The sequence below is a fragment of the Lissotriton helveticus genome, chromosome 2_1 (genome assembly GCF_964261635.1).
Source record: "Lissotriton helveticus chromosome 2_1, aLisHel1.1, whole genome shotgun sequence".
Taxonomy (NCBI): Eukaryota; Metazoa; Chordata; class Amphibia; order Caudata; family Salamandridae; genus Lissotriton; species Lissotriton helveticus.
In genome coordinates, this window is record NC_136059.1 from 704,858,567 (window position 1) to 704,883,896 (window position 25,330).

At 42.4% G+C, this 25,330-nt stretch overlaps 1 protein-coding gene across 2 annotated transcripts in view; it reads right to left on the reverse strand.

The window, feature by feature from the left end:
* ERAP1 (endoplasmic reticulum aminopeptidase 1) overlaps positions 1 to 25,330 on the reverse strand; it is a 530,688-nt gene that overhangs the window by 198,627 nt on the left and 306,731 nt on the right. For both annotated transcript variants that reach the window (XM_078675432.1, XM_078675433.1), the window contains exons 11-12: positions 20,613 to 20,770; positions 6,160 to 6,239 (exon numbers count right to left, since the gene is read on the reverse strand). In XM_078675432.1, coding sequence (XP_078531558.1) covers positions 6,160 to 6,239; positions 20,613 to 20,770 — 238 coding nt within the window. The remainder of the gene's footprint in view (positions 1 to 6,159; positions 6,240 to 20,612; positions 20,771 to 25,330) is intronic.

The following is a 25,330-nucleotide window of genomic DNA, read 5'->3' on the forward strand; positions in this document are numbered from 1 at the left end:
TTTTGCCAGGTTGAAATGGCAGTTTAAGAGCTACTTAAGTGGATGGCACAGTAAGTGCTGCAGGCCCACTAGTAGCATTTAATTTACCGGCCATTGGTCCATGTAGTACTACTTTAAATTAAATTTGCCAACCGGTTGTAAGCCAATCTTACCATATTTAGCTAACCAGTGCTAAAGAAGCACTTTAGCACTGGTTAGCAGTGAGCAGAGTCCTAAGGCCAGAAAAATAAAGTCAACAAAACCAGGAGGCTGGGAGGCAAAAAGTTGTAGGTACCATGCCAAGGATGTCAAGTCCAACAGAAAAAAACGGAAGCTCAGGATATTCTATTTGCAGAATAAGCAGAGATCACATCACATTGACCATAGTAAAGTACTATACCAGTATCATCAATAAAGCCACTATGTACCAACTATACCCACACAATCAATAAAGCCACCAACAAGAGCAGAACACTTCTGAAGACAATCAAGCAATGCATCAACCCGGTCAGACTGACCTATTTCTCACTCTACAGAAAAGTGGAATGCCATCATCCACTTATACATTAAAAAAAATACAGAAGATCTGAAAGCCCATTGACAAAACATTTCTTATGCCCACCTCTTCCTGTAGAATCACACAATTTTTAGTGTTCAAAGTACTATCTTTAACAGATCTCACCAAAATACTCAATTCCCTCAAAGACACTTCTTATGAAGCTGATGCGTTATTTGTGCTTCACCAGAGCTATCTTGCAGGATGCTCTCTCACCCCTTGCTCATCATTGCCAGTGCCACCCTCACACAAGGTGTCTTGTGCATTGTCGTTATTTAGACTTATTCCAACAACAGCTAAAGAGGAATAAATAGGAATAAGCATAGCAAGCATTGATTTTCGCTGCAATTATTACTTTTTCTGTTATAGAAATACCTATACATGAAGTCTCATTAAATAAGTGGTTATTTAGGTATTTCCTGCTGCATATGAACAATTAAACCATCCTTTTTGGTACAGTTCATGGCAGAAGTTGGGTGTGAAAAACCACTGAGAATGTTTGTCTATGCCTATAAACTTGCATCTTCTTGGGGGTTCACTACCTTTTCATCAGTGACCCTGCACACTCCCCTAGGACACCCATGTTCCTACTTATGACCCTAGTACAGGGCCACAGGCAGGGCCTGCTATAGTAAATCAGGATCTGTTATGTTATGTTAGCTTGACTTATATAGCGCACAGCTCCCTCAGCAAAGAGGCGTCCCGGCACTGAAAGCAGTGTAACATAGAGGTTAGAGTCTAGATCACGGGGAAAAGGTATGTTTTAGTAGCCTTTCGAAATGCCAGCAGGCTATCCAAACTGCGAATCTGGAAGGGCAGGCACTTCCACAGCCTGGCCACCAGACAGCAAAAGGACTGTCCCCCAGCTCGGAGACGGTTCGCTTGAGGGACAATAACCAGATATTGCCCCAAGGAGTGCAGCTGGCAGGTAGGTACATAAGGCACCAGCAAATTGGCCAGAATCCCAGGAGACGAGAGTTTCAAAAATGTTAAAAAGGACAGGCAGAAAGCCTTGAATTCAATCCTCTTGGCCATAGGCAGCCAGTGTAACTGAAAGATGGCCCCGGCTGTAGGGCAGCTTCTATGGAGCCCAAGCAGCACTCTGGCTGCCACGTTTTGGACTCGCTGCAAACTAAACACTTCTGCCTTATTTGCCCCTAGATAGAGTCAACTAGAATAGTCCAGTCGAGATAAAATGGTCGCCAGGACTATCATCTGACAGGTGGACGGGTCAAAAAACCCTAGCAGGGGCCTAAGTCCCCGGAGCAGGCCAAACAAGTGCCAGCCACCTTCTTGGTGGGCTCCTGAAAACTAAGAGTAGAGTCCATCCACACCCTTAGATTTTTTTACCACCGCCTTAGGGGTGGGTGCACTACCCAGGGCGTTGTGCCACGATTGCTCACTCCATAACCCAGTGTCTCTCCCCACCAGCAACACCTCAGATTTATTGGCGTTTAGCTGGAGGCAGTTGGTGGTCATCCACTTCGCGACTGCTGCTAGGCCACCCCTAAATTTAGGGGCACCCTGCGTGGAGTCGTCAGAGAGAGCCACCACAACTGCGTGTCATTGGCATACGAGACCATGGTGAGACCTTCGTCCCTGGCCACCACAGCTAGAGATTGCACATACAGATTGACAAGTACAGGACTAAGGGCAGAGCCCTGACGCTCACCCAGCCCAATGGGCTGGACACAAGAGAAGAAAGGAGGGGCAGTTACTTGGAATGTTATTTCCGACAGGAAAGATCTGAACATTCCAAGGCTGGGCCAACGACACTGGCCTTCTCCAGACGATGTAAAAGAATCTGGTGGGAGACCCGGTCAAACGCGGCACTTAGATCGAGCAATATCAGTGCAGTGGTGTGCCCAGCATCAAGAATGGTCTGCAGGTGTTCGGTCACAGCTCGTAGAGCAGTCTCCATACTGTGACCAGGGCGGAAACCATTCTGAGAGAGATCCAAGATGCAGTTATTATTCAAGAATCCTGTAAGGATGTTGTTACCGTGTGCCTCAGCAATCTTGGCGACCCATGGTAAAATGGATATGGGGCGGAAGTTTTCCAGCTTGGCTTGATCCAAGGAAGGTTTGTTAAGTAAAGGGTCTACCTTAGCCTGCTTCTACAGCCTAGGTACAACTGCAGTGGAAAAAGAGGTGTGATACCTGGCACACACAGTTAGGGAGTCCCTAAACTGGGCAGGTTTCAGAGGATCAGCAGGGGAGCCCGATTTAACTCTACTACTTAGCAGGAGAAACTCATCCTGTGAGATGGAGGGAATAACCGCCAGAGCATGGATGGGAGGGGGACCATGTGAAGCAGAAAGGCAGGTGGAAAACATAGGGAAGGACCTATAGATGGTTTCCATTTTCACAACGAAGAAAGTGGCAAGGTCCTTACAATGCTGCTCTGACGTGATCGCAGAGGCAGTGGAATTTTTTCTTACTTTAAAATCGTTAAGTATTTTGAAAATATATTTGGCTGGGTTGCAACTAGACTTGATTTCATTAGTGAAGTAGGCAGCCCGAACAGCGTGTATGGCCCTATGGTAACTCTTAATGGCGGCCTGGTAGCATTTCTTAGCCACAGGGTCATAGTCCCTTCTCCAGGCACGCTCAAGCTTTTTACAGGATTTACATACGGCTGCCAGAGAGTCCTTGAACCATGGGTTCGGATTAGAGTTACGGCCTTTATACCATTTGGCCGGAATGAGAGAGACTAACGTGTGAAGAATCCAGTCGTAGAGTGTTTTATACGATGAGTCAAGATCATTCAACAGCTTGGGGGGAGTTAAAGAGAGAAGGGCATGAAATTCCTCAAGATTCAATTTACGCCAAGGGCGTTTAAAAGAGGACTTTCGATCAGCTCTGTGCAGAGGCTCAGAGAACGGAAAGGACAAGGAAACAAAAAAAATGGCCGGACCAGCACACCGGGCTAGGTGGCTTGACAGTCATGGAAGGAATATTGGAAAAAACGGGGTCAAGCATATGGCCAGCGATGTGTGTAGGACCGACCCACCAGAAGTAGGTAGCTCCAGCGTTGGCAATTCAGTACTCCCTCCACGCAAACAGCCCGTCAATGGCTGCAGTGGACCGGGGAGACGAATAGCCAAAGAACACTCCGCTCCAAAATATCAGCAGAGCGGAGCTCAGGTCAGTAAAAATAAAATAACCCGGTCATACAGTCATAGAGTAACCAGTGACAGCAGGAAAATGCAGTACAATTAAGGTTTATAAGATCAAACACAATACAAACAGCGCACAGCACGTGGAACCGGCACCTAGCCTCGAGAAACAAACTGCTAGGTCACTTGCACCCGTATTTGGAATTCTCATCAGGATCTAACATTAATTCAGGTGCATAAAATATACTGTTAATCAAGCTCATTTAAATTAACTATATGAATGGGAGCAGAAAGCTATTTCGGTTATCAATATATTCCTTTGTCTACCCATTCGTTATCATTGTGAGGTAATTTGTTTTAATTTGGTGCATCATCCCATGATGAAATTACCTTCGATTAACTCTAAAGATTACATATTCTAGCAATGATTCAGCTTAAGTACCCTGCAATTTGCATGCCTAATTGTAATTTTGAAACATTGATTACATCATATTTCAAAAAACAAACTTGAGAGCAACCCTTCTGACATAAAGGGAACTGGGTTAATATAGCCAATAACAAAGTATTGTTCCCTTTGTTATTATTGATTTTTTATTTACTCCTTTTGATGTAAATACTTTGGGGCTCATTACGATGGCAGACGGACAGCAGTCCATCCACCATCGTGTCGGGGATAGAGACCGCCTGCCTATGAGGCCGCAGTCCCACACATGGAATTAAGATGCGACCGCCGATGGTCGCATCTGCAATACTTAACATTGCGGCGGGTGCTACTAACTGTAGCATCTGTCGCAATGTTAAAAATGCAGTGCCAGCCACATGCTGCAGAGAACCGTAGGGGGGCACCATAGGGGCCCACCAAGTGGAAGTTCAAGGTGCCCAGGGGGATACTACATCCTAATCAGGCGGGTGGTGCCTGCTAGGCACCACCACCATTCTAGGGATGCAGGGCGGTCCGACAAGCAATTAGAATGATTGCCATTGTCGGACCCCTGGCGGTCTGGCTTTCCGCCCGTCAGCACACCGCCCATCACAATCTGGCAGGTGGAAACTGGCCGCACGATGGCGGTGAGCCCGCCACCAGCAGCCTGACGGTGGCCAGTTCACTGCCATCGTAATCAGCCCCTTAGTTATTTACATCATATTTCATACACTTTAAACAGGTTGAACAATGTATTTTGCACGTTATATTGTTATTTCTTGAGTTCATGACAGTGGTTCTCACATGGTTGCAACTAAAGGCTTTGAAGTTCAATTAGAGTAAGACTAAGGTTCTTCCAATTACAGCTACTGCCAGCCCCATTACCTCAAACTCCAGCTGCCTTCTTGGTTGGATGCACCAAGCCCAGTAAAGAATCTTGGGTTGTTTTGGAAGACAATTTATCTCTGGAGACAAACTAATCACCTAACTTCAATGTGCTTTCTTTTGTTAAGGTTGCTGAGCAAAAAAAATACTCAACTCTTTCCCACTAATGCTTGTCGGATGGTGGTTTCAGACGACTATTCTTACTTAGACCCAGATGGATCAAAGGAAAATCTGGTCGCAAAGGGGCAGATTCTCTGTGCCTATTCTCCTCTCTACCGTGGAACTGACATATACCAGCTTTTTCAAATGAAAATGAACATTAAAAGTTGGAAATATTTGACAAAAACTATTTGTCAGTAGTGATGAGGATCGTTCTCTCCTCAGAGAGTCTCTCTTCTCCGAGGGTAGCCACCAGGTTCAATCCAGGTAACTGGCCAGGATAAGCCCTTTTTTTGCAATGAATTTTGCTTTTGCTTAGTCGAATGCAAAGGAAATCAAAAAGCAGGTGCCAAATCAAAGCCAAGGAAAGGATAGGCAAAACAAAAAGGCTCGAAATTAATAAATTTGTCTCTTCTTTGAATACTCCTCTTCAGTCATCTGAAAACGGCGTGCCTCTGGCCTTCTGATTACCGTTCACTAACCTAATCTGTGATTGAACTCTCCTGGCGACTCAGTAAAAAAACACACCGAAAAACAAAAAAAAGATCAATCACTCACATATACATAATATACGGGAATTGTAGGCACGAGTCTTGAGATTTTAAAAACGGATTTCTGCACACTCTGGGATAAAAAGGCAAAACTAAACTCTTTGGTTGACATCTCCGTAAAGCCTCTACCACTCTTGCACGCTCAAAAAATATAAAAGACACTTAATGTAATTCATCACTAGATGTACTAAGAATCACTAGATGAATTAAAAGTATATCAGATAATAAAGATACAAAACGGGTGAAAACACCCATTTCAATTAAAAAAAACCTGGGTCCTGATAGTTACTCAAATAAAGTAAGTACTTTTTCCAAAGAGTTTCTATAATGTCCCACAATAATGAAACCTAAATATATAATCTGAGTGAATAAATAACTTTCACATTTCCTATATTACATAACAGAAGAACAAAATCATGTAACCCAAGTACGAAATAATCCTATACACAACATGTGAATATGCAGTAATGAATCATGCTAAAATATTTACCTTTTTTGGTTTTCAGCAAAAATCTTCCAACCACATTAGATTTGCTTGTGGTGTAAGTTAAAGGGACATGCCATATGTAACTGTGAAAAAAGTCAACATAATAAAATATAATTATTAAATCACTAAATTAACAAAATGTCTCTGTTATGAATGTTTAGGAATGGAAACTAGATGAATGATTCAGCAGTGGTTATCATACAAACACTGCCTCAAGAATTCTATGGCAAAACACGTGAAATAAAAGAATGATCACAGCTCAATATACTTGGTGGATGAGAGAGACTTTTAGAAAAAGCGTTTGTAAAGCCAATAGGTCTCGCCTTTGGGAACTTATAAGTGTTTGGTCAGAGCTATTGGCTTTGCTAATGTGTTTAAGCTATGTTGTGTAGTAGTGTGGCTTGTGTGCAGCATGTTGCAAAGTTTTAATAAAAAAAGCTGGTGGGGAGTGGCCCTGCAGAATAATGAATGTGGGAAGGATGCTGCTACAGGAGAACATTTATTATGTGGATTTTCTCATAGTGATGTGATGAGGGAATCGTGCTCCGAAAAGGAACAGCAAGCAATCGCTGCATGCCGCCTTACTTCAGGAGTGCAGATCCACAACTAAGTCACACATTGCCACATAGACACGACGCTGAGATCAACAGAGCTTCCTCTCTTTCAACTGGTCAACACAAAAGAGAAGTAGGACTGATGCGCACAGTGGCAATGAACACTAGATATCAGAAGGGAATTTAGAATTTAGGCACAGTGATAGTGCAAGATCCTTAAACATATGAAGTTCTAGCTCTCAAGGCATCTGCTGAAGCACAACAAACCTACTTAAGCATGTCAGTAATTCCCTCATTTTACACATAAGCAATTTCAAATAAGCCAGGCCGCAGGGTCAATTCACACCGATGGCAAGCATGGCAACCTAAACATCCATTTTGTGGCTGCAGAAGAGGAAGGGGACAGACAATTTAAAAGTGTCTACAAAAAAAAACACGGTGTGGTGCGCGCCGCATGCGCTGCAATAATTAACAAGCAGGGCAACCTAAATCCATTTTGTGGCTGCAGAAGGGGAAGGGGACAGACAATTTAAAAGTGTTTACAATGAAAAAAATTACGCGAGTGGTGCGTGCCACGCGTGCTGCACTAATTAACAAGCAGGACAACCTTAACATCCATTTTGTGGCTGCAGAAGAGGAAGGGAACAGACAATTTAAAAGTGTCTACAAAAGAAAAACCACACGAGTGGTGTGTGCCGCGCATGCTGCACTAATTAACAAGCAGCAGCTGTTTTCAAGCACTCGTGCTTGTGGTGCCATCTGCCTTGCGGGAGCGAGCAATGCCCATTTAGCACGCGTGCCACTGCTCGCTCCCACAAGGTGGATGCTGCCACAAGCACGAGTGTGTGCTTCAAAATGAGATCGGCACGCTGCCTAGGCGAGACCTGAAAAGCAAAGGCGAGGGGGAAGGAGGGGGGGGAGATAAAAGAGTGAGGAAGGGAATGAGTCATGATATGCTGAATTACAAAAAATGATATCGACAATGAGGGGATCTTTTGCACTTGCTCATACTCATCAAAACAGTTTCAGTCCCCTCATCCCAGCCAACTGTGACTGAATTGAGGTCCTATATCTCCCAACAACCTCTGCAACTCTCACTGCCAAAGAGGTCAGTATCAGTGGAACTCAGTGGGGACTCACTTATAGTACGATGCACAAGTAAAGGATAACTACTGATACCCTACATTAACTACAACTGCTATAAACTTTCTCAGAGATTAGAAGACCACCTCTCATCCACTGACTCCAGACAGATAGATGCCTGTGCATGAACTTCTGCGTAAAAACATGACTGGTTCTTGAGAGATTTTAAATGACACAAATAATTAACATCATTAATGAAGACAGCGGCAGGCAAACAGCAAACATCAAGGGACAACTTTTTCAAAAAGAAGGACCTAAGTACTCCAGAAATTGGCAGATGCTTCAAAACAAGCATTTGAACAGCCAGTAGGTCTCATCTATGAGAAGTATTGGGTTTATCAATGTTTTAGCCAGTGATACAGAAGTGTGGCTGCTGTGCAGCAGAATATAGCACCTTGCATCGCATGCATTTACATGAATTGTTACATCGCAGTACATTACAACGCAAGTTGTTACATCGACTTGCTGTAGGGGGCTCGCTGGACTTAGGAATAGTATAATTTACTATTCCAACTCCAGTGTGCGCAACAGTAGGAAGGTGTTGGAATAGTAAATTATACTATTCCTTAGGTTAGCGCGCCCCCTACAGCAAGTCGATGTAATGACTTGTGTTTTAATTTACTACATTGTAACAACGCGGTCGTTGTAATGACTGCGTTGTAATTGGTTTCCTGTGCAGCCAGACTGAAAGTGAAAGTAAAAAATTTAATAAAAAATAAAGCATTATGATGCGGCCAGCACTGACTGTCAAAAAACATGAAAGGGGAGTTCCCAATAGTATAGGGGAAATATTCCCAACTCTACAGGAAAAGCCCAAAGAACAACTAAATAATATCAAATATTTCTTTTTATTCACATGGAAAAATATATCAGTTCTAGAAAATTAATACACAATACATTTCTTTATCATAATTTTGTTCAAAGTTATCATACAAAACACATGCAATTTTTTTTATAACAACAGCCTTAGGACAAAAAGAACATTAAAAGATTGGCACACAATTCACTCACTCTTCCAGTCAGACCAAAATCATACACATACCAATACACACAATCACATTCAAGCAAAAACATCCAAGAAAAGTGCCGACGCGCGTTTCGGAACAGTGCCAATACAAGCTTCCTTCATCAGGGCGCAAGATACAGATAACATGGATAAGCGTTGTCTCTCAAGATCCCACAACCCAATCCTGGGAAGGTGTCCTAGTAACAATCATGGCTGGCAAAACTATCATATAGCCTGTCTGCAAAGGGCCCTCTATGTAGTCATGGGTGACAGAGGCGAGTCGTGTTTGCCCTCTATAGTGACACGAGGTTCCGTCAATGCCCGAATTCAAGTCAGATAAAGCAGAAGGCTGATGAAATCGTAGAAAGCTCAACTGGTCGTCGTGAGTCCTGTTTAAATAATCTCCCAGAGGCACAACAAAGAGTCAGGGTTCTAAAATAGCAGCTTTCAAATGGGATTAGGAGATCGGAAACTGTACAGCACCTCAGGTGAATGAAAATGCAGGATCTGAGAGTAATCAGTGTGTCGGCACAGACATTAAAGGGACGACAGGAAGCTTGAAGCTTGAATTCAAGGTGGCATGACAAAATAGGCAGCCTAGCAATGGACAGTCGTCCTCCCCGGTGGATGAAATGACAGCAGGACCCCTCGACTTCGCAGGTCAGATACGGCCAGCACTGACTGCCTCAAAGCACATTTGTTTTACTTATTGTAGGAGGGAAGGGGCAACACAGAGGGAGGGGATGGAGTGTGTGGGGGGGACACAGGGTGTAGGAAAAAAGTGCTAGGATGGGGCCAACTTTGTCAGTGTTATAGTGCTTTTTAATTGCATGCTAGGAGGAAACACGGAGGGAGGGAGGATGTGTGGGGGCAACAAAGTCAGTACAGGGAGAAGCTGATGGACAGCAGTTGGTGGAACATGGAAATGGTTGAAGTAGTGCACAAGAGAGACAGATGAAGAATAAGTGCTCAGGCAGAACACAAAGCAAAGAGTAGTGCCCAAAAAATGACCAGCGGAAGGACAAGTAATGCACCCATGCTCAAGGGGAACGACAAATACAGTAGTGTCAAAAAAAAATGGACCAGTCTAAGAACAAGTGATGCTTCCATGCTCAAGGGGAAGGACAAACACAAGAAGAGGAAGGTAGCCTGCAGCAGCAGACTAATCAAAAGAAAGCAAATTAGAGTGGCAAAGAAGCCATCCAATGGTAAGGAATGGGCTGTCTCTATGCACACTGTTAGAAAACAAAAGATCTATTAGGCAAGATCTAAAAAAAAAAATTGATTAGAGTACCATAACAATTAAAGAATCTGAATTTAAAGCATGGGTACTCGCAAACATTTTCTCAGGGGCCAAAATGTTTGGTCTGTGATGTGACCGAGGGCCGCATTGATGCCAACAGGGTGGAGGTCGGTGAAGAAGGGTTAGCGGGGTCCTGTCTATGGCACAGTGGGTCTAGGGGATGCGAAGCATATATGACTAGTGTTGAACTGCACAATGTAAAAACCAGACAACCTGGGATCAATCCTGACTTTATAACATGTGAAGCAATATTTCGCTCCAAGGCAGCCGGCCGCACAGCCGATTCAGACAATATTTAATAGACTCCATCATTAGTTAGTTAATCCATTCTAATCCGTTTTGATTAATATTTTATTTCATAGGTTTCTTGTAATTTTCTTCATTCACATAAAAGGCTGCATGTTTCTCAATTTTCTCAAATGCTATAGATATGACTATCAAGGCCTTTTTCTGTAGCACGTGAGATTACATTGTTCATCCTGGGCAGCTATATTCGCTTTGACCCAATGCATTTCGGGCTGGACATCCCTTCATCGGGGTAGCTATAAATTCAAATTAAAACTACTATTACTATTTTGCAACATTAGACATGAAGCATACAATGTCTTGACACATTATACCAACTGTAAATCTATGTGTATTTGGTATGCAACATAATAAATAAAAAACAGTGCTTTATAAAACCCAACCGTTATCTAAGATGTAAAACTAAACAAACCATTTCACCCACCACCAGTCTGCAAGCAAACATTTATGCCTTTGAGCATTTTGTGAAAAAGTACTGTGGAATACAAAAGTGTGCATTCTATCTCTTTATATGGATATTAATCCTGACTTCCCCACTTTACCAAATTGTGTGACACTAGGCAATTGTTTTCCCTTTCCCTCCTTTTTCTTCATTATCACTTATAAGATGACCTTAAAATATAGGACTTCAGGATGTGCGCTTTACAAAACCCTCTCCTGTGTTTGACTTAATAATTTATAATGTTCATGTATAAAAGAACCCACGCCGCCCTGGAGATGCACATAACAACTGACTTAAGTCTTTAGTTCAATATTGGCACTCTTGTCGGGGTGGAGGGAAAGAATGAATGTTTTTAAATTCATGTGTTAAAACTATCATGTAAACAAAAAATGCTTCTCAACTCACTGATATCTGATGTACCAAGGAGAAACGATTCTGTATATTAATGAAATACACTTTTTTGAATTTTGAAGAGACTTTATAAAATGCTTACACTTTTGCTGCAAGATGTGTTTAAAAATGAAAGTGTTCCTAAAGTTAAGAGGCGCAGGACACCCTAGTTACTTTCCGTCTTTTAATTAATTTAACCTTTAAATAAATGTTTGGCCGTTTATTTCCCATCTTTTTGATGTTAGTGCCGAGTCAAGTAAACAACCGACCAGTGCTGCTGTTGACCAGGGGGTCACAAGTAAAGGTCAGGAGGTCCGCATGCGGCCCTTGGGTCGTACTTTGAGTATCAGTGTTTTAAAGGGATTCAAGATGGAGTTTATCTCATGATGGTTTAACAGTGAAAATATTTTCTCTACTTTAAGTTTTATATAGCACAGCTTAAACAAGAATTGTAGCTCTCTAAAGACAGGCCTACGCTGAAAGGCAAAAAGTAGTAAAAACGTTGAAGTCAAAAAGGTAAGAAGGCCTTAAATGTCGGTCATGGATGTCACAATGATAGGAGCTTAAGGGGAATCTTTAGGCAAACACATTAGGAGAGAAAATCTGGAGCCAAACCTCCCTAACCAATGCCTGGTACAATAACATATGGGTTAAAAAATACAAAATTGCCCGCAGACTCAGATTAAACCTGCTAAATGCCCAATGCTGCAACCAGTCAATTAGAAACCACCCATCTTGAGGTTCAACGATATCATCACAGAATGAGAAAGCCTGTAATATCACTTGGGGTTTATGCAAATAGATGTTACAAAAGGGGCCACAGAATAACTTTTAAGCTACGGATATAGTATGGATTTGCAAATCCAGTCAGTATTCAAATATGACGCGGTGCACACATTTTGTATCGCCTGACAACCTTAGTTTATTTTTTTTAATGTTTCTGGGATATCGAACAGTTGGTCTTTTTAGTGTGTATTTGTGCCTTTTTCCATATCCAGTAAATCACATTCAACCATAAAACAATATTCTACGGTATAATTGAAAACCAAACTGCTTCCATCGTTCCCCACTGTTCGTTTCCCCTCACCAGGATGGCAAATTGGACCCGTGCGATTAGAAGCTTGGTTCAGCATTCTGAGGCCTTTCCAAAGTGCTTTTCAGCTTAGATGCAAAAAAAACACTTGAGCAGGTTGATTCTGAATTTCGATATACAGCGGAGTACAGTGGGCTACAAATAATGATGCCTCTCAATTAACCCATAACGGCCTCACAAGTAGATGTGAGCAAAGGTGATGTGACATAGAAGAAAGGGATCTAATGATCTCACAGTATAGATATCCGTTCAGTAATTACACTGCACTTTTTTGGTGCATACTTCATCATCCCACTTGCCCTGACGACTTTTAAAAATTCCCAAGTTTCACTACATCATCTAAGGAGAATGCAAGAGCTTCTGTGACTGCACAATGAAAGTGCCATGTAATGAAGACCTTGAGAAAATCTGTCAAGAGGCATGAGAGGACTTGGAGGCCTTTTGAACAGAACTCTATCACTGGTACTGCTGACACTTCCTTCTAATTCTTGAATCCATCCCTATGTTTTTCTCCTCGATCCTTTCTGGTCAGGTATCTTGTACTCCCTTGGTTTTGTACTGCACAAAGGACCAATGGCTACTCTCACAATGTGCTTTGGGACGTGTCCGTTTTGTAAATGTCTCCGCTATACAAGGCGTGTTTTCCCACTTTTCATTGCTGGCTGGTTTAGGAGATAGCTTTGGTCTTATCACTCAAACCACATGCCCTCGCACCATGTATCCTACTCAACTACATCTCTCTCTTATATTCTTTGGCAGACTTGTCGTTTTCCTTTACTCTTAAGCCTTGGATCACTGGTCCCACAATGGTAAACTTCAGTCCACCAACTAAAGTTGCACCCAACTCGTTTTGCTCCATGATCAACACTCTTTGTTGCTCATTGTATCCCCACCCTGAGTTGGTCACATTTTAGAACAGCTAGCCAGACCTATGCCAGTGCTTCAGTAAGCGATAAACCTTTCCTTTTCAACGCACCTTACCAGCCTCTTCAATGCTTGCCTCTTCCATGGAACAAGCAGGAATATCTCTTAAACTAAAATATAGCCATAATCAATTAAACATTGTATGCTGTCATTCTTTAGCTCTAGCAGTTTGTATGGCAAATATGGCGAACATTAGAGTATTTTTCATATTCCACTACATTGGTCACATTTACCGCTTAACCTGGCTCCCACACAGGGCTTGCTCAGACCAATTTCCACGATATCCCTATACATTAATGGAACATCGCACAATAGAAAAAAGAATAAAGTCCTCAGCTGTTTAGCTATCAAATCCTCTGACAAAGAGCTCATTCAGGGAATCCACTTACACCCATCAGCATCTGAATATCAGGATTAAATCGGATAAGATACTAGCCGTAGCCATTTAGGCATGGCTGGCCTCCTTTCACCACTTTCTACACTGTTCATGGAATTTGGGTTGTCATTGATCATCGCAGGTGGAGACTGGAACTTAGTCTTAGACTCGTTCTAGGACAGATCTGGACATCTGAAGAAATCCTATGCAATGACAGAGCCATGCTTGGGGACATCAAGGAATATCATAACCTACCGGACCCCGGACAATCAATTCAACCAAAGGAAAAATAACTCACATTTGTTTCTTGTGTTCACTTGTCTTGATCCAGGATTTGCTCATTCTTTGTTTATGCCTCGCTACTTTCTGACATCTATTATGTTTTATCTTAGAAAGAGGAGTTCCTAACCACTTCCAAGTTCCACCTGAAATGAACATGGGCCTTTTAGCACCGTTGCAAAACAAGAAATGGAGAATGAATACTTCTTTAAGAATCGGATATTCAACAAAGAAAATAAATCTACAGTATGTTGAACTGTGAAGATGGTTGCAGCATCTTTATTACATTTGAGAGTTATACTTCATACACAATAATGTGTTGTCTCTACTGATGTGCACCAGCAACAGTATGTGATTTATGAAAAGCACTGTATGACATATGTTTTGATGGGATAATTCTCATTTATACTGGAAGGCGTAAAATTGATAAATCTGGTTAGAGAATCGCATACCTTATAGGATTGGTGAATAGTGCGTCGTCATGCTCAAGTAGGTTCTGTTTGAAATAATTTTCATATTATTGTGCCCTGGAAGAGGCTAACCCGTTTTTTTGAGGGCTGCACCTTGTATACTGTTTGAATACTATTGTAATTTATGTTGACTGTTTAATATTGTAAAAAATTAGGAGGGCAGGTTACTCTTATTGAAATTTGTTAGACTACAAAGTTACCATTATGAGCAGCAGGAGAAGGCTGGACACCTTCACATAGCTTAATTAAAGCTAAGAGAAAAGCGCTTTGCCATTTCAACTATATACAGTGACAAAGGTATTATTTGTTCTTACCCCCTCTAACAACGAAAGCTTTTGCAACCTTTATTATCAACCTCTAGCTATGTATCTAAGGAGACATCTTAACATTGAAAGAAGACTACTTAAATTGCCTCCCTGCCTAAAGTCTTCAATGATCCCAGACTACTGCAAAATCACTGCCTATGCAATTCAGGAGATCGTCAAAGAAATGCCTTGCAGTAAAGAGCTGGGGGGTAATGGCTTCCCCTGTAAGCTGTACAGGATAGGCAAGACAATGATCCTCTCTGCCTCATAAGTCAATCAGAGATGGAGAACACATGGTGGCAGACTGCGCTCGGGCACCACAAACCAAGCAGGGGTTACCAAGCCTAAACTACCATCGTTTCCATTTGATGCCCTATAGCACATCCTAATAAGTATCTGCAAAACTGGATGAAGCACAACCCCCTTTAGCACTTCACTCTAAGTGGTAGCAACAGTAAGCATTCACAGGCTTCACAAGAACAGGCTACAGGTACAGTCTCTGATGCTGCACATCTTGCCTCAGGATGTTTCTCAATGGAACAGCACTGTCAGCTCAGATATACTCCTTTCATGCAGCGGCACGGTCTACTTAGGCACAGGTCTTCACTGCAGAAGCACAATCCGCTCGGGCACAGATTCTTGTTGCGAATTCCACTTGGAACCTCTTGTAAGAAGAGATGGCGCCCACACTCCTTAGGAACGCAGATCGCTCATCTCAGTCTTCCTGCTCCGGAGGACCCACACACCGCTGAGGGTCAAACTGTGGCTCTTCCTGGACAGTGAAACCTACTGCAGGTTTGGCAGGCACCTTCTTTACTAAGCAGGCAACCTGGCTTCTAGGCACCTTCTTTAGAGGAACAGCTTCTTCTTTACAAGCAAGATTTTGGCTCTGTTCCCTCACCCCAGGGAACTTTGCTCTCAGTCAGACACCTGTTCTAGTGGCACAATTGTCCTCCCAGTACTCAACACATCACTCTCTACTTTGGACAAAGAAAATTTGTAATTGGACAACATGTGAGTCAGTGGCTCCCACTTTCATAAAGTCAAAGCAGAGAGGGAACATTGATTCACTGTAAGCACTTTCAAACTAATATCGGGTGTTTTTAAACTTCAAGTGTGCTTTTCAGCCTACTCCCTATAGACGACCTTTGCGTACAGCTATGCTCCTCAAAGCAGGATAGTTTGCAGCTCAAGGCACCTACAACGGAGGCAAAAAAAGCTGTCTATCAAAAGCCACGATGGGAAGTGACTAGGGATGAGGCTTGCCTTAGCCAAAGAACTCTTTTTCCCCCTGAGGACTAGACATCCTTAGTCCCCACGTCCGTCTCTCAGTTTCCTCTCTCCAGCTTCAGGAATGTCAGCAGCATACTGCCACTGTATGGGAAAACACCCTCACCTCCATCTTGTGCACAGGAACAGACATGGTGCTTCCAAAATGGAACCCACAGGCCTCCATTACTTTGACTCACTCATTCACCATGCCATGCATGTACTATTAAGGCCACATATATAACATAAACTTGTGATGTTAGCACTTGGATCTGCGTTGGTGCACAGAAGCAGAACTTTACACAAGTGAGCCAGCATGACTCAACTCCAATGAGAAAAGGTAAAAAGGTGTAGTCACAAGTATGGATTCACAACAATAAGCTGCCACCACTTTACATGCTAAACCCAGGACAGGGACAGTAGTCCAATGTCAGTAATGAGGGCACATTTGGTGAGCTACTCCAGGTCAGCACATCACTTGTGCCAAAGGACAGGTCTGGACCTCTGCGCTCACATGGGATTAGCTTGAGGTTATGGTGAAAATACCTGTTTTTAACCAGTTGAGCACTGTACACCAAGCCGAGGACATTTCTGTGCTAACAAATAGGCTACCTCACACCTTTTTTTTAAAACCGACACCATATCACTTTTGCCTAAACCTGGTAAAATAAATGTGTATGGTACTAGCTACTGCCTAAATTCTCTCATCAACATGGATATCAAGACCATGGCCAAATTCTTAGCGAACAGACTGAGAAGATTAGTACTGAGCATTGTACACAAATGTCAGGTGGGCTTTGTGCCAAGGTGCTCCTTAAGAAACCATCTACAGACACCCTCAAATCTGCTATGGTGAGCACAATATAACCCTGGTGAATGAGTTATGATATTGCTTGTAACTTGCTAGACACTTTTGACCATGTTAATTGGGGATATCGTTCCTGAATAGCAGAAATGGCAGGTCTCGGTTTTAAAACTGAAATAGCTTTAGTTGGGCTATGGGCACAAATGAAATGAGAAGGCTATGATACCAATACTTTTAAAGTACAAATCCCTCTTGTGCCTTGGTCAATGGCTATACGCCAACTGGTCACGACTGAAGGTATTTAGAGTTTAGGAGAGGATACAAAGGGAATGCTGTACGTTGATGACATGCTGCTTACCATATCTAAGACCCCCGTCTGAACTTGTTCATCACGGACTTCTTCTTATTCTCTAGACACAAGGTAAAATTGGAAAAAAGCAAAGTAATGCCTGTGACTTGACATACCACCAAAGCTTTGGTGGAGGGTCACAGATTCAAATAAAAAAACACTAATGTGTTATACATAGGGCCGCAGATCAATAGGGTCCTTAAAGAAACAGTGACAGACATACCGGATTGGGTATGTCAAAAATCCATAATGACTTCACTAGGTGGCCTCAACTCCATTTGTCTCTCTGGGGTCAAGATACCAGAAGAGTATTTGATTAGATTTATTGCTTGATTTTGTTGCAGACAAGGCATAACAAACCATCCCAAAACATTACATCTGAAAATAACAATATACAACTCCATACAAATTGTAAGCAAAATTAACATATTTATTTCAATGATACATTACAATAACTACCCCTCTTGCAATATGAACCATATATATATCATTCAAAAGGATGAACAGCAGATGAGAGAACAAGGAGAAATATGACACAAAACATTTAGGAAAGCTAAATGGTAAAAAAATAATGTGACCCTTAATAAGGTGCTAATCTTAGTTAAACACATGCAGTCCTTAGAGGACATTATACTAAATTAAAATGGATTGCCTAAGACCGATTACATGAATAACACAGCACCAGAACATCAACTCTTCCTCTGAATCTCAAAGTCTAAACAATAGACTAAAAAGGAAACAAGCATCTTCATGCCTACCTTTCAGACTACAGGGAGTGGTATAGTCTACATTTACTAAAAACACAATAAAATAACAGGAATATATAGTTAAAAATATGATATACCATTTTAGCAACAAAATATATTAAGGTCTAAACACCACCTCTCTCTACTCTTCCATACTTTTCATCATGATTGCTAAAAATGAGCCTAAAAAGTAGAACAGTTGGATACTATCACGCCATGATGAATATCACTAACTCCTGTAGACGTTGAGTCTGCAATTCTATAAAAACTAGCAATAAAAATCTTTCTCTCAAGTATAAAGTGCAGTCAACTCAAAACAAATCAGTAGTGTAAATGTTGGAGACCCGTAACATCACCATATTTTCAGAATGTGATGCATATATCTAGCCTGATACATCAGTATATAGATCATTGAATTTAGTAATTCATCAGGATAGGTGACACACATTGTCCTAAGCTTCAAAACTACATCCAGCCACAACCTCCAGTGGCATCATGTAACACAATATGAAGCCACTCTCTTGCACGATGTTTGTCGCGATTCACATACTTTTCCCCCATCTGCCACTGTTGTGCTCACTTTATCCATACTTGAAAGGCAATGGCATTAAAATCTTTGTGGTCTGGCCATTCTATAAAATATATTCCCAAACTCCTCAGCCAGAAAATGTTAATCCAGTCACTCATTCTATCAATAACATTTTTTTTAACATTAAAAAATAAAAATAATAATTTGGTACATGCTAATGCCTCACTCTGGCACAATTCTGAACGCCATATTGGGGGGAAGTGACCCAATAACTGGCCTGCATCGTCACCCAGAGATATTGTGAAGCTCGATTACATGTTTAGGGATGGACCGATCCAACTGATCAAACCTTTCTCAAACTATATACTGATGTTTGACTAATCATTCTCAATATTTGCAATACATGCAACAAGTAGAGTGTCTAAAAGTTTATCTGGTTAATCAGCCTTATGATCCACTTATTTCACCAATATTGTCCAACATCATGACTTGGGGTTCAAATCAGAGGCATTGTTTTTGGTTTTCAAAATGTCCTAATCCACAAACTCTTTTCAAAAGGGGCTGTTAAAGACAAACATATTCTTTCTCACTGACAATGTTTCTAGCCATGTGGCAATTAGGAAGACTGATCCCTCGTATGGACTCCCAGAAAAGGCCATTAGAGAAAACAGCCTTAAATGTAGTGATTTTAAGATATTGCAAGACTATGATCGGACCCCTCATAAGCTTGACTTCACTCTTAAGCAACATGCTTGAGGTCAAAACCTTCAGTCTGTACTTTATTACATATATTCTGGGCTTGCATCAATCTTGACAGATACCGGCCTGCAGTTCTGTACACAATGACTGAATCTAGCGGTTATGAATTCTAAACATCACTGACTTTGGTATTCAAGACATTTCCTGTGCATATGCTTTCTGTCATGTTTACACAAACCTCATAGAAACATTAGAGGGAGCACTTTCCTGAACATCTGAGGCTAGTGACAGTGATGTATATACATAAGGATATACGCACAGCAATAGGGCATGCAACAGGTTAAAATGTTGCAAATAAATACAGTGTCCTCCATACAAGTGAGTACTTTATTATGAGCTGTTCCTCCAAGAGAGGTGAAGACTTGCAACTGACTGATCCTGGCCAGGCGAATCGTATTTTGACAACATAAACAATCAGGAATGTAGAAGTAGTCACAATTAGGTGGAAGGTTGTCTTTTTGCAGTTATGTATTTATAATAATTTTGATAAATCTGGCACATTGAATCTAGTCTAAAGGCAACAGCATTGTGTTAGTCCATGGCACAGCTTTGGAGTGGGCTCCAATGTTAAAGCAAAAGGGCACCCCAGGGTGTTCCAAAATGCTTACATGAGTAATCCAGGGAGGGAATATGGGAATACTGAGTTATGTGACAAGGAAAACTCATGAAAAACGTTGGTATATGGCATGGTCACCATTTCACGGTTATGCCCTGTGAAATATTGGCTGGAGTAAGCCCTACTCTTAGTCGGCAAGTGCATCACTGTTTTGGCATGTATCTTCAGAAATAGGCCCAGATGGTTTTGCATTGTTTAATTTACAAAATTGAGAGTGTTAGTCAAATAGTGTACTTGATCTTTTGCCCATACTGGTTCCAATCACTGAATGCTTCTAGAGAGCAAATTGTTGAAACTATTGAAGAACACACAATTAAAAAGGGGCTCATAGATGAGAAGAAGATTACTATATATCTGAATGGATGACGTAATTTGTTCTAGGCTATTTGACCTTGGTCTCCTCATTTACTGAGAGAAATAGTCCCACTGAACTCGATAAACATGAGCCATAGCATATAAACACATTTAAAGGAGGATATTCATAAATGGCAGTCGTTTTGACAAGTATCACTTACCTATCTCCATCCCCTTTGCCTCATTGCTTCAAAATGTTCACTCTGTTGCTACACTACTGCAGGTCGCACTTCATCAGTCACCTCCTACGAAAGCCTACATAGTAAATGTTCTAAGACTGAATCTAAGTGCAACCAAAGCAGACAGTAACTTCACACTGGTCATTCTTTCAAAATTAGAATGATGCCTTTTATGTCATTAATTATAAACTCCTCAATATATGTCCTAACACCTACTGCAAAACATTTAATTAAAATCTCCTTCATTCATTTCTCTTACCCAGTTGTTTGTGAAGGATCTGAGCCCTTTATGTAATGCTCTTGTTGCAAGTGAACTTTCTTCCCATTCAACCTAACAGTTATCAATGGAAAGCCTTTCTGTAGTGTCCAAGTGTTCATCATTGCCTTCACATCAAGGATGTCTCCTTTAGTCCAATGCTGAAATACAAACAGCTTCTTTAGAGCTATAGCAGACTCTTCTTTAAATTCTATTTCATTCTGTCACTTCTTGAGATCAAGTTGCTAACAATTGCAAATAGGCAAATGAGGCAGAAAATATTAAAATATTTAAACAATCAAATCTACCATGTTTGAAAACCAATGAAATTTCATAGCAATAGAAGAAATTGCTAAACAAATAACCTGCAGGGCCATTAAATACTAATTCTGCAAGCTATTGATCATATTCAATTTGAATACTTTAAATAGGAGTTATTTACAATACGCAGTAAATACTTCATCTTGGGTAACGAAAATGGTATTTACCGGGATTAGTAACTACCCCATCCTATTATGCTCAACTTGTAAATAGTACCTTAGAAACAAGCTCACAATGGGCTTTACTGATCTTCCTCCTTTAAGTTTCTTTAGTTATACAAATTAAGTGTGCATTTACCTAGTTAAGCTATTATAAGGCAAAGTGCTTTTTGGACCTGACTACTGGCATGTTTAGCTGTATGAAGGTCTTCATGTCACCAAGCCTGTTGGAAAGTAGGGTCTGCTTCTTATGGTTACCCCCACTTTTTGCTTCATGTGATACTGTTTTGACTAGTCTGACTGGGATCCTGCTAATCAGAACCCCATTCTATCTGCTTTCTCCCTAAACTGTTATGTCATGTACTAGGTACACTCCAGATTGCATACTGGGGTACCCTTGTCAGTCCCTAGTATATGGTACCCATGGCATAGGTACCCCAGAGGCCTCCCATTGGCTGAAGCATGTATTATGCACCACATGAGAGGTCATGCACAATAGAACTACAGGCCTGCCATTGTAGCCTGTGTAAGTTGGTGCATGCACCACTTACTTAAGATATAGGTTTACTATAGCTAAGGGTCACTACACTTAAACCTATAAGTCACCCCTATAGCAGGCCCTAACAATCCTGAAGGCAGGGTACTTGGTTCTAAGTGAGAGGGTGCCACAGCATGAGCAGGACACCCCTGCAGCTTATGGAGTCCATTCTCCCGGGTGGTTAGTGCTGCAACCATTCACGACATATAGAGTGGCATTATGTGACCGTGTGATGACCAACTCTAAAATGGCTGAAAGTAACCCTATTGTGTTTGGTGTCAAACATTGTGGAACCATACCCCCACACCGGTAACTGGTATGGGAGGTATGATTCTACCCCTCAGAAACGAGTTTTGTGAGGTCCCTGGAGTTCGCGGTGCCAGCCTTCTACTCCCAGACAGCCCAAAAGGGTTGCTGCCAGCCAGTGACACATTCCTGCCCTCATGCTGCTGAGCTTGAGCAGGGGAAGGCAAAACAATAGGCATCCTGTCACAGGGAGGTGGGACCACTTCCCAGACAGGATTTAGTGTATTAGGGCTGGGTGGGTGCACTTGCCAGCGACTAAAAGCCTGCATTAGGGGCACATTTGATGACCCTGTGCATAGTCCAGTTTAAACCAGTCCTGGGAGCCATTGGCTCCTGCTCTGCTGTGAAACTGGACAAAGGACATGGGAGTAACCTCCCCACTGTCCAGAGCCTCTCCTGGGAGGTTTCCCTGAATCTGTTCAACCCTCTTCCATGGGTACAAAAGGGCTTACCTGGCTGTAGAATCCTAGATTCGACGTGGACAAGATTCTGAACCAGAAACTACTGAACTTCGACCGTCTGAACACTCTGGACTTGGCTGGACTTCGGTTGGGCCCGACTTAGTCTCCCTCTCAGTCTAAAGCATTGTCTGTGCACCATACAGGTTCCATGCAGGACCTGTGAAGCATCAAGGACAACTAAAGGTATCGCCGTTGGAGTGAAGGAGTCACTCCCCAGCAAACACAGGCACATCCCGACTGACCAGTCTGCTGTTCCTGAGCTCCTACGGACACCAAAGGCTTCAGCAATACAGAATGTGGGTTTCCAAGTCCCGTGAGGGCCAAGCTGCCCGCTCACCAAGTTTGAGGCTATGGGGAGTACAATACCCTTACCCCTGGGCACCACGTTCATTTGCAAGTGCATATGCTTGTTGCCATTTCTAGAACAAGTGCACTGGGCTTCAAGTAGCCCCAACCTCTGGCAGCATTTCCTACAAAGAACTCTGGCCTCCTCGAACTGAGTGCTCCATAGGCTGTTGCTTTGTGAAACTGCTCGAGGTTCCCTCGCGACTCCTGTGCCTCCGACCTGTGGGTCCACTAGAGGGCCAACTTTGCTTTTCTTTGGCTCCCCTGGTTGCTCCAGGCTTGCCCTGACTCCACTGGGTTTGGTGAGTCTCAGGACTTTGCTGGTCCAAACCGTAACCTTCCTTGCCCTTCTGCTTGGGTTGGCGTTGCCAAGGCTTGTAGGTGCTCCCACCGGACACAGACCCCTCAGCACTCAACATTCTTCGTGAGACAGCTTGCATCTGGCTCCTGGTCATCCTCGCTGTCTCCTGGTCCATGTGGCTGCAGAGTCAAGAACCCCCTCAACGCACCTAAAGCACCCGTCATCGGTGGGCATTCGTCTACCAAGCCCCTGGTCACTCCTGAGTAACCCAGAATCTGTCCCCTCTGCTTTCAGGTACTCATCAAGAATCCACCTTTGGATTCCAACAGACCCTTTTCTTCCTTCCAGCACCGGCTCTTCTTCGAAGTCCCCCATTGGGTTCGACGGTGGTTTCTGACACCACTACAGACCTATGCACTCGGCTTCCCTGGGATGATTAACTCTGGTAGTACGGTATCCACGGGTGGGGTGGCTCTCCAACCTCCTAAGTTCCATTGGGTTTCTTCGAAGTCCACTGGGAAGGGTTCTTAAACTTTAGAACTTCAACAGCATCTCTCCCATAAGGCACACCCGGTCGTGTTCCCACACTGCACACGTCCTCAGTGGGGTCCCTACTATGTCTATGTCTATATGGGAGTATTTATAAAGCGCACTGTTACTCAACGAGTGTTCTGGGCTGACTGCCTGGTAGCAACACGGGAGAGTAAGCTTAGTGGCAGGAAAACCGCCATGGTTTCAGCTTGTTCCTTGGGGTCCCAGTGATTTTTCATCCTCTGGACACTGTCTTGACTCGAGTCATGGTTCTTATACCACTATTTTAGTATATGGTTTGGTCTCCCCATGGAGCCCACTGTGTATTAGTGCTACTTACTATTGTTTCTGTGCTACAGTATTGTGTGCTTTGTGATTATCTGCGTGAAGCAGATACTTTATCTCACTAGGGAGTGTTATAATAATAAATACATATTTTTACAACTACTGTGCGGTTCTCCTTTCATTTAACAATACTATATGGTACATTCTGGTAAAACAAGCTGCTTAACATTCCTTCAAGACTACACCTGAAGGCTGCTCTCTACAGCTACCAGTTGGATAGCTTTCTAAGGTTACCTTTGGCCTCTTAAATCACCATAAGGGTTGTTTGCACTGGTACAGGGTGCCCACTTTAATAAGTGGACAGCATATACCAGGTCAACTTCTCACAAAGCCTCTAAAAGAAAAAAAAAGAAGTAGAGTGAGAAAGAGAGTGGGCTTTGGTTCAGCACCTTTAAATCACTGGCTTTCACATTCATTTCATTGTTTGCCGTTGCTTGGATGGACTGTCAATGAAGCTGATGGAATTTTGTGGATGGATGTTAAGATTCAAAAGGGTCACTCGCATGGTTACTAAAGCCTGGAGAATTTGGATAACAGGCAGTGGAGATTGGGCTCAAGCAGACTGCACACCTTAGCTTCATTGATCATGCTCACTTCCTGACTTACTCTATCACTTATGGGGGAGTCAGTATTTACATCTCCTTCAGGACAGAACGGATGCTTGGCAACGTGTTGCAAAGTTACTGTGGTTTTCCTATTTTGCACCATTTACCTTTATTGTACCTTTGTTGTTTTCTCCCAAACTGATTCCTTGCAATTAGGACTTCCCTTTAGTTATTTTGCTTGGTACATCTGACTTTGTAGATTTGTTGTGTTTTCCTGCCTTATGTACCTTGAACCTCAGCTGACAACTTGTCTATCTACATCCATCTTGGGGTTCCTACCTTGTACCCTAGTCCAACTGGAGATCATCACCATTCACTCCACCAGTACGACTGCTGGTCCATACCCCTCAAAGTGTACGAGTTCACATAATGGATAGTCTAAGACATCACCATTACTTGAGATAAATCAATCTAGAGGACAATTCCAGTCCTGGTTTTCTGATACCCCTTTTCCCTGTTTGGCCCTGGTTCCTCTGATGGTTGTAAAAGCTACCTGATACATCAGGCCAGATATTTAGTGACACCAGGAATTCTTGGCGGGTGTGATCGTTTGGAATGGTTACAGGTTATATTTGTTTTTCCAATGGCACCTAGACTCTAATCACTTGCTAGTTCATGGGACCCTCTCCAGGTGATTGGTTGGATCACAAAACATCTTGACTGGTACTATTTCTTGTCCTTGGTGGTAAGTAATGCAGTGCTTGGTGCAAACATCTTTTACTACTGTATAATGAAATAATTACTTTAGTGTTGCACTTTGTTGTGAGGGTGATTGCTTTTTCTGATGTTATGTTTTTGTACTGCATTATT